At 39.3% G+C, this 13,995-nt stretch overlaps 1 protein-coding gene across 1 annotated transcript; it reads right to left on the bottom strand.

The window, feature by feature from the left end:
• Window positions 1–153: 153 nt before the first annotated feature.
• On the bottom strand, window positions 154–1,571 carry prlhr2b (prolactin releasing hormone receptor 2b). The gene is made up of 2 exons (XM_071536145.1): window positions 1,123–1,571; window positions 154–787 (listed from the first exon to the last, which is right to left on the bottom strand). Exons 1-2 carry the CDS (start codon window positions 1,569–1,571, stop codon window positions 154–156), a joined length of 1,083 nt encoding a protein of 360 aa, XP_071392246.1.
• Between the last annotated feature and the right edge of the window lie 12,424 nt (window positions 1,572–13,995).

Raw genomic sequence — 13,995 nt, 5'->3', positions numbered from 1 at the left:
ATGTCAAATTGATATTTTCCTTATTCACTTACATTTTCAGAAATCCAGAATAGATATAATAAATTCTTGCATAATCACAAAACATATCCTGTGGCACATAAAGGGCATTGACACTAAAACAAAAGGTCACTCTGTCTTAAATTCACACAGATATTACAAGACCACACTAGCAGCACAGTGGTTAGCCGGTATTCCGATGCGATGATGGCAAGTGAACATCTTGCGCAACTCAGCGCGGAAGCGGTCATGCAGCCATGCATAGAGGAAGGGGTTACAACAGGAGGAGCTCATGGCACACAGGTGGCACAGCAGTTGGATGAGTAAGAAGTGGCGCTTGTTGATGAGGCGAATGTCTATGTCTCGCAGCACATTAAACACATGGATAGGAAGCCAACACACTGCAAAGGCAGCCACCACCAGTGCGACCAAGCGGAAGATCTTTCTCTTACGAGCCTGCTGGGCGTCTGCCTGAACTTGTGTCCTGTGGCCTGGCGCCACACAATTCCTCAGTTTGACAGAAATGCAGAGATAGGAGACACAGACGGCTGACAATGGCAGGACATACGTGACCAGCAGGGTACTGTAGGCGTATGCCCGCCTCTCTTTCTCTTGACCCAACCAGAACTCCTCGCAGATGGTGAAGCCCTCCTCTTTGAACTCAACATGGTAGGTGTGGGCCACAGCCGGAGCCACCAGCCCGCAGGACAGCAGCCAGATTCCCGTTAAGACGTAGGCACAGGTAGCCACAGAGGTGCGCTTCTTCAGGGGATGCACTGTTGCATAGTACCTGTAGTGGAAATAAGAGCAGAATGGGACAGGTATGCAATCATCAACCAGCCATCCTATCTGCACATCTCCCTAAAGTCTGAGTGAGTGTAAATGTGTCAGGATTTATGTAATAATTACATTATTCAGTGGTCTAGTCTAATTTCTGGTTTGGCAATTGTTAGTACCCCCAATTATAATGGGAAACTGTTGATGTGAGAAATGTGAAATAAATTCATGAATATAGAGAGGGAATATCCCTTGTGAACTGACAGCATAACACCTGCAGTGTCAATATTGTTACATGGTGCAGCGCACACGTTTGAGCTGTCTGATAAATCAGAGGGATTTACCCACCTGTCCACAGCGATAGCTGTGAGAGTGAACACTGAAACATAGACTGTGACAGGCTGGATAAGGAACACCACATAGCACATCAGGCGGCCAAAAACCCAGCCGTGAGGGTTGAAGGCATAGGCGAGAGTGAAGGGAACGCAGGTCACACACATCAGCATGTCAGAGAAGGCCAGGTTTCCGATGAAAAAGTTGGTGACGTTGTGCATCTTGCGGGTTCGGCAGATGACATAGAGGAGCAGGTAGTTCCCAAAGACACCCACCACCACCACAAGCACGTAGCAGGGAATGATGAGAGGCTTGAAGGTCTGCAGGAGAGCCACGTCTGCAAACTGGGAGCTGTGGTTGATGGAGCTGTTCTGCACCACAACCTCATAAATACGTTCCTCCGTCTGTTCTTCAGCTACAGAGGGCAGTGTACCTCCAGCCACCTCACTGCTGTTGACTTCCATACCAGCAGAGTTAAATCTCTCAGTACCTACACTGTTCAAAATACAAAACAGATTTGCAGGATGTTTTAATGGTCAAATTTCCATCCCTTCAGTGTGTTCAGCCTAAGGATATGCAAACTAAAAACAACATTCTGAAATCAGGTTATTTTCTAGGGAAATTAGAGGATAGAAGACCATTCCTGAATAACCACACTTTCCATAACACTAACGCATTCTCACAGTAAGAGGCAAGGTGGAAATGTTAAAATATTCTGTAATTATAAAGGCATTTGGATATGAAAAGCAAAGACAAACACAGAACATCCTGTGCCAAATATGCATTAGATAGGCATAGGGAAAAGGTCAACGCTTGACGGAAGCTGTTATGTAGACATTTATAAAACATGATGTGAGTTTGATTACTAACTTACATTAGTGGGTAGGCTTATTAATGTTTTTTTTTTTTTTTTTTTTTACCACTAATAGCAGCATTAGTGTTCAGTTTTGGTGCATTTAGCCCAAACACACTGGTAAAACTTTTAGCTGCTGTTATTTTCTGGGCATCATTACAACATTCACTTGATGGGGAATGAATTAGAGAGGATTAGAGAAGAATTTAAATAAAGGTGAAAAACAGCAGCATAGTATTCCCTCTGGCTTAAGACGTCAAAATATTTTGTCACCAGTGCGAAATCACTTCAAAGCAATATGTGGAAACATGACTGAAATATGGCTATCTACAAGGACATGAGTTGCCACTGTTGTGTTTAACAGTGATTAAAAGTGTACAATTTCTTATCTAGTACTTCAGATCAGTTCCTCTTCTTTTTATAAATAGACAAGAAAAGAAATTGAAAAAAGGGGGAACCACTCCTTTAAAGGTGCCAAGGTCCTGTAGGGGCTTGCTTCATGAAAATATGTTTTAAAAAAATACTCTAAAAAAACTAGTGACCTTTGAGAGAATGATTTGAGAATGATTTTAAACCACTACCTTAATAACATTTCTGTCTCATACTGATACATTGCAATTGATACAGGACTTGACAGCAGGCTACATGATAGCTAATCATTATTTTCATAAATAATGTAGAAGAATCCACATTGATCATCTGATACCATCTCAGTTTTACAGCAAAATAATCAGATTTTTGGTGTTGAAGATAATGGTATTCCTCACATAACACTCCCATAGTTGCAGTGGAAATAGAGCAAGTGTCAAAATAGAGAGTTAAGCTGATTTTCATCATTTCAACCTTGACAGTCAGCCATCTGATGGATAGTCAACTCCCGGGCCTGCACCTTGTTTCAGCCGCAACACAACACAACTGTTATCAACAGATCTTTCACTCTTGCAAGAAGTAATACTAAACAATAAGACATTGTGTGTGTTGATATTGATTGAGTGTTGATTTTTTTTGCTGTTGTTTGTTGCATGTTGGATAATAGTTGAAAATTGGATCAATAATCCTAGTTCAGTAAAAGCCTCAAGGTTTCAGTTAACATATAGATTCTACAATTGATTTATGTTACTGGTGTCAGGCAGAGCCTTGGCTGTGTTGTCTAACTGTTGTAATGTGTGGCTCAATAGTGACAGTAGATAGTCAAGTCCATTGTTCTGTACATGCTTGCTTGTGTTGGCATCGCCTATCATTGGTTAAATGACTCTATTTTTAATGTAACAAACCAGGTCTTTAATGAAGTTGATCCCTGCAATATATTGCCATCCCAAAAGTATTTTTATTCACTCTATGTATTTATGTTTTAGCCTACATCTAGGTATGTTTGTGCATGGTTGGGGTGGGTGGGGCAGAATTATTTACACCTCTACAGTGTTAACAAATTATGTTGATTGTCCATTACTACATAGGGTTAATATGGAAGCAACTCCAATGGAGTTACTAGCTTTACTATGAAAGAGTTTATTTCTAACACTGGTGCTGAGAGGCTTCAACACTGGCTAATGTTGATTAGTGTTAACCTTAATTTCTTGTAGAGAGTCAATAGCAACCATCCATGAGTGTGAGTGGGCTTACACTATTAAAGTGTAAGAATGTGGACCCATATAGACACTTTTGAAGTGTTGATATCACCTCTGATATAGATGTTAACAGGCTGCAAACTTTGTGTGGCCTTTTAGAGTGACCACTGGCACAATTTGTTTTAGATGTAAATGGTACACAAGATTTTGTACTGCACAAATGTTCAGACATTCAACTTCATCAGGAAAATGTCTGCGTGCTCTATGTTCAAAACTGAAATTTTTAAAATAGCTGATATATTAAGCTACCTGTAGTTAAAGAATTTCAGCAATAACTATTTTTATTCCTATGCCTAAGGATAGTACTGTTTGTAACATTCACCACTATCTACCATTGCAATAAACGAAGGCGAATATTTTGCCATAACCTGATCTGTGATTTCATGTTACTGTAGTTGGAAAAGATGGTAAAGTTATTGTAATAGTGCCCACAATGATTTTCCTGGAACATGGGTACATTTTCCAGTTAAAAACAAATAGCATAACAACCTCATTTAGATGTTAAAGTTTAGACAAATATTTTTAAAAATAAAACAATAAAATGGCCCTCGAAGACATTGTCTTGGCACTTTGGTAAGAGTTGTTCATGTTCACAAATTCTGGATCATCAATCATAGGAATGACTTATTTCAATTATTCCACAGATTTATATCCTCCTGTAAGAGTAACAGTTTAGTTTGTTTAGTCCTCCATTATTGTTTAAGGTTGCATAGGCTTCTGGAGTAAAATATCAATGAATCTTACACAAGAGAGATCTGGCACACAATAGGCTGCAGTCATTTAACTACTAATAGTATTTTTTATTTTTTTTCAGAAACATTTATTACAGTAAAAAATAATTTTCAGAATGGATCAGAATGTTCTGGGCATATGAATAAATCCTCACATTAGCGTGAGCCCCAGGAATATTGTTTATATTAGAAGAATATTTCAGTCACTGACATTGTTAAGGGACACAATATGTCTGTGAGTGACTGGATATTGTAATTAAGCACATTTTCACTACTTTACTTTTCAGCCCGGTCAACATGTTATGTTATGTTATGTTATGTTATGTTATGTTATGTTATGTTATGTTATGTTATGTTATGTTGACGTGTATGACGACACAGTAGAATTTATAATCAGAATTCAGGATGTTAAATGACAATTGAAAGGAAATTGCCACCTATGAAAAAATAGACAAGCAAAAAAATAAATAAAATAACAATCACGCAAGTAGCACCTTGACTTAGATTTTAAAACAGAATACGACAAAACGTGTTACCTTACCATTGGTGGCGTTCCTCAACATGAAGATGAGTGAACTGTATGAAGAGCGGACCTTCCTCGCGCGCTCTACTCCACAGTGAGGGAGTTGAAGCCTTATGAAGCCGTAGTGCTGTTTTATGGGAGAGAGAGAGAGAGAGAGAGAGAGAGAGAGAGAGAGAGAGAGAGAGAGAGAGAGAGAGAGAGAGAGAGAGATCAGTTTTGGATGGCATCAAAGAGTTTATGGAAATTAGCTCGATATCAGAAGCACACATGGATTATTTTCTGGACTGGCCCGAAATTCCTTTCCATGCTGATCTTGAACTGGCCAATGGGCTTCAACTTCGGAGAGAAATTAAGACTGGACTGTTTGAAGTGATGTTGAATTGATTACTTAGCGGTGACTGATAGATCTCAGGAGAATATCGTTGTGGACATTGATCTATTTACAGACATGGGCAGGACACTATATCTGACGTCTGGGGTTTAATTAGGGGTCCAAGCACGTAGGCTACTGCTGGTATTTGCTGGAATTCTTCTTTCTCTCTTCTTTCTTTCTTTTTTTCTCCGCTAAGTGTCTGAACAAATGGTGATGAAAACTCAGAAATGAAACATGTGAAGTAGCCTGCATCTTCACATGTTTTTGCCATTCATTATTCTAACCACTTTTTGTCATGGAAATAAGGTCTACTTGTTTCAAACACAAGGGCTAAAATGGGAACAATATGATAAAACAACTGAAACTGTTAAGTACATAAAACAAAATACAAAATATATGGAAGACCCACGTTTCACCTGTACACAAAGATAATACTCCATGGACAGTGACACTCAGCATTCACTTTGTATTGCAAATGGCCCAGCAAAAATCTACAGTCTTTCATCAAAAATCTGAATATGAATATTTTGCATACTTTATGAGTGCAACGAAACATGATTATTAAGACAATATGATCGATTTTTCCACGTTTATAATGAGATGCCCTGTATTGTTGTGGGTCAAATTGACCTGTTAATTTTTTTTTAACAAACTGGAAAAGTGCATATTTCATTCAGTTGAATAACCTCTCTGTTTGCCTCAATTACTGTGATGAACATTTAAAAAGGAAAAAGAAAATCTCATTTTGAGCATAGGCAAGCCGCCCCCACATCTTTATGTCTCAGAGATAATGTTTGGTTCATTTTGACCCGTTAAGTGCATGGAGACTAAATAGAAGTAAAAGGGTCAAAATTATTAGGCCGTTGCAAATGTTAGAGATAGAGTTGATTGCCCACTTCCTCCCTCAGTAGGCTATTTCTTTAGGTAAATCTGTCACCACCCGCACACACACACTGCCCACCACTTCTCATTGTGAATGTTTCAACAACTGTGTTGAAAAATCAGCTTCTTTATCACGTTTAGACACGTGCTTCCATAATGCCTACACAGTACAATAAATTGCAGTCCTTTACCGAGCTATATGTACACAGCCTTGTACCCATGATTTTTTTCTTACTTTTCTCAAATTTCAAAATGTAAATCCAATTTAGTTATTCATTACTCTTGCACTGTAAAATTCTCACTCTTGCACTGTAAAATTCTCTGATCGATTGAATGAGTGGAACCATGTGGATCCAGCTATTTTGAAATCGGAGTGCTACAAATGAACGGCCAAAACATTTCTGAAACCTTGATGATGTCGGGATTACCTTGTGACTAGCCAGCTCTATAGCAGAAGATTCTTGCTTGTAGTCCATTCTGGGATTTGTAGTTCATTATCTATGTATTTGTCTATCAATATACAGTATAGGCTATGCTTTATTTCCATTGGCCTATGCTATTTTGACATAGCCTAACCGAGGAAAAGTCAAAATCGTGGAAATTCAAAACAAAAAATCTTTTTTTTGGAGAAAACTATTGTTTCATACTTGTCTTTCATAGCCAAATATTAGCATTCATCATAGTGAAAAACAATAATAATAATTTCATGTTTTTTTGCTTGCTTTTTTTTTTTTTTACAGAAAACAAGTGGCATATTTAACGCAAAATGGTCTCTCAGTGAAAAAACAGCCAGATTTAGAATATTGATGATATTGTTAGTAATAGAGGTAAAGACAATGTCAGTGGCCAAAATACAGTATATTTAGGCTACTAATTCCATTACACTTTCACTGCTTTAGGCTACATGTTACCCATAACTGCATGAATAAATGTGTGTTTGAAATGTGCAAAGACACTGTAATGGTAGTGTACAAATAAATGTATTCAAATAAAATAATTCAGTTGTGCATTTCTGTAAAGTGGATAGGAAGATGACAGGAGGGCTTTGGCTCATCTCCTTCTGCTTGGCAGGTCTGTTAGAGTGGCATCTCTGCTGTTGTAGCCATGTTGTCAGCCTATAAGAAATAAGAAGTGACATTTTATTTCAAAGTTTTGGTTACAAAATGACTTGCACTAGATACAATACTGTTATAGGTTCACTGAATTGATTGAACCGTAAAAACAAGCATGAAGACTGAAACTGCAACTTACAGCAGATTTCTTGTTCTTCCTCCGGAATATGCAGGAGAGCAAAGAAAAGAAGCCACGCTCCTTCTTCTTCTTTCAATCTGTGCACAAGAGCTGAACTTTTCCGTCTTGTTGAAAAAAGGACATTGTTCTTCCTCCTTCTCCAAGTCCTGGAGGAACAGCATCAGTTTAGAATCAGCTTTGACGATTGGCTCCCATTCATCTAGATGATCTTGAGTACGAACATAGTGTGGAGCACAGGCAGCTATAAATGTAGAACTTGCTGATGAGGAAGCATTCATGTGCTTTTCTCCAGGTTCCTCCTCCTCCAGGAGGACTGAGAGGAACTGCATCAGGTGAGAATCAGTGCTGCTGACAACAGGTTCCCATTTGTCAAGCTGGTCCAGAGTCGGCCCATGCTGTGGGGAGCAGTCAACTACAAATCTAGAGAGATGTGATGAAGCGTAGAGGAGCTCCTCACCAAATCCCTCCTTCTCCAAGTCAAAGTGGGATTTGACCAGTGGCTCCCACTCATCCAGGCAGCCCAGAGTGGATCCACAGGGTGAGCAGCAGTCAGCCACAAATCCAGATGTGTCACATGAGGGAGCATAGAGGTATCTCTTTCCAACTGCCTCCAGGTGGTAGTCATCGTCAAAACCATTGTGGGAGTGCTGAAGCAGCCTCAATCTCTCAATGATTTTGAAGTCATTAGTCCTTGGAGCCTCATGGGATGGAGCCTCAACAAGGCGGAGCAGGTTGGACTGAGCCTCAACATGCTGAGCTGGGTGGATGGATGCTCCAGCATTTCCTACAGGTGTGTTCTCAGTCATGAGAGGAAACTCTTTCTCTGTGGGAGGAAGGTCTCCTTTGTCCATATCCAAGAGAAGTATGCATGCTGAAGAAGCTGTGCTGGCTATTGGCTCCCATATATTAGGTGACAGGGCACAGTTGAGCTCAGCAGTCACTCCAGAGAAACTAGAGGCTTCAGCATAAAGATATTGCTCCTTCTTCAGGACATTTGCAACCATGTAGTTCATGTTTTCATGGCAATCATCATTAAGGGCATTGAGTTGAGCGACTATTTGCATTGATGCTGAAAGAAATACAACGGCAACATCTTAGTGAAACAAATAACCATGAGGCCATCTGATGTAGCTTCATTCAAGGTCAACATGCTTCATCATAGCTTCATATCATGCCTTTCAGCATAGATTTCAACAAATCTAACTGTGAATTTACAATGTAAATCAAACTAAGGAAGTACTAGACACAAATGTAAATCCTTCAACACAAACAACTAGTCTATCCTGACTGTCTGCGTCTTGTCTGTTCAGCAAAATCCTCTGTACTAATCTTTTCAGGATGGAAATCACTCTCCATGTTTGCCTTTCTGAACAGCGGATATTGTTGTTGATGTTTCTCCAAATGAATGCAACGTGGGATTTCTTTCTCAATTTGCAGGTGAACACCGATCAGAGATGAAACTGTGAGTCTGAGTCTGTTCAGGTCAATCGCTCCTTTATGACACTGACATTCTAAATTCTCTGAACTCTGCTGCATTCTGTCCAGCTGCATTGTGACTCATCAGATGAAGCTCAGGCCCCAGTAAACTTTGATGACAGAGATGTCTCACTTTGTACATGGTTTATAACCTAAACATGATTAAAAAACACATAATTGAATATTTGTATTAAGATACCCTATATTTTATGCAGGAAACATCTTTGAATATTTAATTGCTCATTGCTGTTGCATTTCACTGTTTTAAGCCACAAGTTAGCTCACTCTAATCTTAGTTATTTATCTTCAAATCAGCTTTTCAGGCGTAGAATTTCTCTTTTTCAAAACAACCTGTGCATCAACCCATGCAGTTAATAGAATGTGTATTGGAAAGGTATTGTAAGCACAAAATATTACTGTAATATTACTGTGTAGGTACCTGATGAAAATCTCCCTGATACATAATGTACTTACAACAGTGTAATAACACAGTGTAACTTCAAAATGTACAAACTAAATACTTACAAGTAGTGTTGAGTTATGTGACATTTCCCACTCCTTTCTTTACTGAATTAATGTTATGTTGTGCCTCACTGAGGTGAAGGTGATAGCTTATAATATATGACGTGATATTTGACTATTTGCCAACAGAAAATTAAATAAATTGGATCCAGTGCTTCTATTCTATATTTCCAAAAAACAGTTTCCAGTTACCAGTTATTCTGGTATGTTCAAGTTGTGATAAAATTTTGGGGAGTAGCCAACTTGTTGCCAAAATCTATTAATGGTTACATCACCAGCCATAATGATTACATCACCAGATATCTGTTTTGAAACCAAGGTGATCCTTGAGTTTCAGTGATGAAAGCTTTCATCCTGCAGAACATTTCCACAGTCCTGTCTTTGCAGTGTTAATATGGACCTTCACACAAGCACAGGATTTTGGGTTGTTGGTGTATTGGTCTTGAAAACAGGTTGTTCAAAATATTCAGCACTTTTTATTATAAAACTATAATGTACATGTACAGGAAAAAATTTAAATCGGTGGGATTTGACAAATATGTTCACAGCACAATGCAGTACTGGTCGTAGGATAATTAAACTTAGTACTTTAATGCAATGTTACCTTTTGTCTTATGCATTGCAAAAATCCTAGCCAATGACAAACCCTGACAAATTTGCCACAAAATACAAAACAAGGGAACAGAAATACTAATGCATTTTATTGACTGACAGACAGTGAATTGAAGTGCATTTAATCGGTCCAATCACAAACTTCATATTGAACTTTGTGGAGCTACGTCCAGTCAAGGATGGAATGTTCACTGACTGAGAGTTTTGTTTTGTTTTCTAGGGGTCCAAGTTTGATTATCCTCCGACAAGTACTGCATTGTGCTGTGAACATATTTGTCAAATCCCACCAATTTGAATTCTTTCCTGCATATGTGCGTTATAGTTTTATAATAAGTTATCATGTAAATTGGTAAAATTGGTATCTGTTCCTCTCCTACGATGGATTTCTCCCTCTATTGTCAGTGCATAACAGCGAGTCTAGAAAGAAGCTCTTGCTTGATTGTGAGGGACTGACACCAAAACATGATGTTTTAAATTGTTGGAAATGTTTCTGCCATCAAACTCCATTGTAACTGTGCTGGAAATATCTTCGCATGACGTCACATCATCTGTTTGGCCAGTTGTCTGCAGGAATAAGAAAAATACACACCAAACGACAGTATGGGCCCATAAATGTCTTGTATAGAATCACATTTTTTTCAAAGCAAAGCATTTGATTTATTTTGATGAACATAATAAACAATTACCTTTTTGTTGTGGACGCAGGATGAATGAGGAAAGTCGGGCAGACAGTTATGAATGCAGTGTTCCACCTGTTGATCAGTATGAGCTTCAAAAATGTAACGCACGAACCACCAATCCATCAGTTTTGCAGTAGGACATGTGCCCATCCCCTCAGAAGATGTGACAGATGGAGAACATTTTTCTTACACTTCCTATATAATGTGTGCAGCTCACCCTACTGTGCTTCACAAAAAAGTAAACAAGGATAGATCCAAAATAGAAGGAATGCAGACAGAGGACAAAGCAGCAAATGGTGGTATAGTCCCACTCAATGCATATAGCCATAGGGGCTAGAGAATAGGAGTGCACATTATCCTATAGCCTATAAGGGAAACGAGATTGTGAAAACCTACGTACTTATAGATAAAGACACTGCTATCTTTTGTACCGCCAAGCTTGTGAATCAAAAAAGAAATGCAATAATCCACTTACACACCATGGGCCAAGAGAAATCTGGTGGTGGTGAGTTGTATAGGGAGCAACATATTTATTCCCACTACATGACGCTTTCACCCAGAAAAACATGCCTGTGCGTTCAAAGAACATACCCAGATGGAGTGATGTGTGCAAGTGGGAATATGTGAAAAAGGTGAACCCAGAAGAGATGCTGATATAGGAATTGGCACAAATGCACCCAAAGTTATGGAGCCCTGGGAAGTGATTAGTATGAGATGGATCATCTGCCATGAGGACCCAACTAGGCTGGGGTATCAACGGTCCGCTGAGAAGAGGTGCTGACAAAAAGGCCCCAGTCACTGTCAACAGGGTCTCTGTGGTCGAGCTGCATGACCTGCTGTCCACACAACACATTCCTAAATTCGATGAGAAGTCTTACAAGGAGACTAAAGAAGTGTCTGTGGAAGACAAGCGGTTCATGAAGATTACTAACAAGTCAGCTAAATAAAAGGATGGACGCCTAAATCTTCCATTCAGACATGATGAGGTCATCCCACCCAACGGCTGTTGGGTAGCTAAAAATTACGTTTAAGAGAAACCCAAAATATATAAGGAGGAATATATCACCCTGCTCACTGTTATGATTGGCAAGGGTGATGCCAAAGCAGTTCCAGAGATTCAGATAAAGGGAGATGATTGCAAGGTGTGATATATCCCACAGCGTGGAGTATATCATCCTCAGAAGAAAACTTCCCCATTAATCGACCAGTCAGAGCCCATATTCCCACTGCACGTCTCTCTCCACCTTGAGTGTCAGTAAAACCCAAACAGAGAAAGGACTGAGCCTACGTTCAAGTCGTCTTGGTCTTCGGCTCGGTTCTAACAGTTTATTTCCCTGTCTCAACATCCATCCAGTTAATTTAACTTTATCAGATTGTGGAGAGGTTGTCATCAGCTTAGCCTAGATATTGGGAATTATTGGAAATTTTGAATATATAATTGATATACTTGGGTTTGATAGTGTAAGCTGTTATATTGGTCATCTTCACAGACAAAACAGGTGTCGAGCTTGAACTACACTGAGCTAGTTTTCATTTGTTTTGAACCATATCTTCACCAAGCTCTACAAGCTATTCATTGAGGAAAACAGCTGAAGACAGTCAGGAGCATTTCTCAGCCAATGTGGTTAACAGTGAAGACCACCTTTAATGTTGATGATTGTCTAAAATCTGTTTCAATAGAGCAGCAAGCATTGAAGCTCACAGCAGATCTCAAGTCCCTGTGCCAGACAGGAGGGTTGTTTATCCAACTGGGTGAATAGCAATCCAACTGTATTTGACTTGGATATGGATAATCTTCCCACAGAGAGGAACCTAGGACTCCAGTAGTGTGTGGAAAGTGACACATTTCAGTTTAACAACATCAGTGAATGGGCACGCACCAGGAAAGGAATATTATCCATGTTCATGTCTGTATATGACCCACTGGGAATTTTAGCACCCTTCATTCTGAGTCAGAGCCCAAGGTAGCTAGCTGCTTTAATCCTTGGGGATTTGTAACATCCACACATAATTTCTCTGATGCCGCCAGTGAACATTATTATGATAGTGTGAGAAAGGCAAAACAGACGTCTCACCTGAGTGGTAGAGCTGACTTTGAGAGTGGAAAAATACACAAGAAGAAAAAACAATCTGTGTATCAACTTGATTGCTTTGTGGACCGATCAATCCTCCAATCACTCTGAACATGGGGAGTCATATCTCCCTTCAACTGTTAAGAGCAGCAGCAGGCCTCACAATCCAGAGACCACAAAATCATCCCTCAAATATTAGGGCATAAACAGGGGCTTGGCAATCGAATGACAAACCATGATGTTTCTCCAGTAGAACATACCTTAAATAAGAAGAATATTACAAAAAGTATGAAAATACTCAGAAATTCTTAGTGCAAAGGACAGAACCCAGGACAGACAAAGCATGATGGGACAGTGTTTGAGAGCAAGAGGGGGATAATGATGAAGATAATTACGTCAGTAAAGTAGAGGTTATGAAACAATATGTAAGGTCTTGAAATGATTGTTCACATAAAATTTTGAAAGAAATGCTATTGAACTGAAAAGCAACTTTTACCATCAACGGACATCTCAGCCTTACAGCAGAGTTAAACATCAAAATGAAAAAAAGATTATTGGAGGTTGGTATTTGGGTTTGCTAGTGATGAGAATGATAAATAATTTTTCTTAGCTCTTTCCAGGGGTGACTGTTAAAGAGTTGGCAAATCACCATTCCATGTGTGGAGATTGCTGCTGCTGTGTTGTCTGTGATAAAATGCTGTGAACGGAGTTACAGTTTATAGGTTGACTGGCTCAATGTTTTAGAATAACGGTCAGTTAGTCCTGGACACTCAAGGTTTCACAGATCAGAGTGGTGAGACAGGTACACTGTACAAATCCTTGACGATGAGGATATTTTGTGAAGTGTTGAGTCAGTCCTGAATAGCCCATTATCCCATTATCACAGTTTAATCTGACTCACAGGATTTGAAAACTCTGACCACAAACCACTTTCTACTCTTAAAGACCGAACTCAGTCTGCCACCTGGAGTCTTTGTGAAGTCTAATCTCTACATCAGACACAGATGGAAACAAGCACAGTATTTGGCTGACTTGTTCTGGGAGAGATGAACTCAAGGATACTTTCTTTTGACGAAAATGGTCCAAGGTGAGAAGAGGCTTTAATGCTTTAATGCAACATTGTGATCATGATGGTTGCCACAGACCTAAGAGGATACTGGATGCTTGCAAAAGCACTGAAAACCATTGTGGACTTTTCTAAAAAAAAACCTTGGTAACAGTGAGATATTATCATGAAAAGATCATTGCCAGTAATTTCCCACTGTGGCTGAAGAACTTTGAACAC

This window comes from Centroberyx affinis, unplaced genomic scaffold (assembly GCF_046629955.1).
Source record: "Centroberyx affinis isolate AG114_WGS23_722 - 3 ecotype Tasmania unplaced genomic scaffold, CSIRO-AGI_Caff_v1 ptg002832l_1, whole genome shotgun sequence".
In the NCBI taxonomy this organism is placed as follows: domain Eukaryota; kingdom Metazoa; phylum Chordata; class Actinopteri; order Beryciformes; family Berycidae; genus Centroberyx; species Centroberyx affinis.
This window is presented reverse-complemented; position numbering and strand designations above follow the sequence as displayed.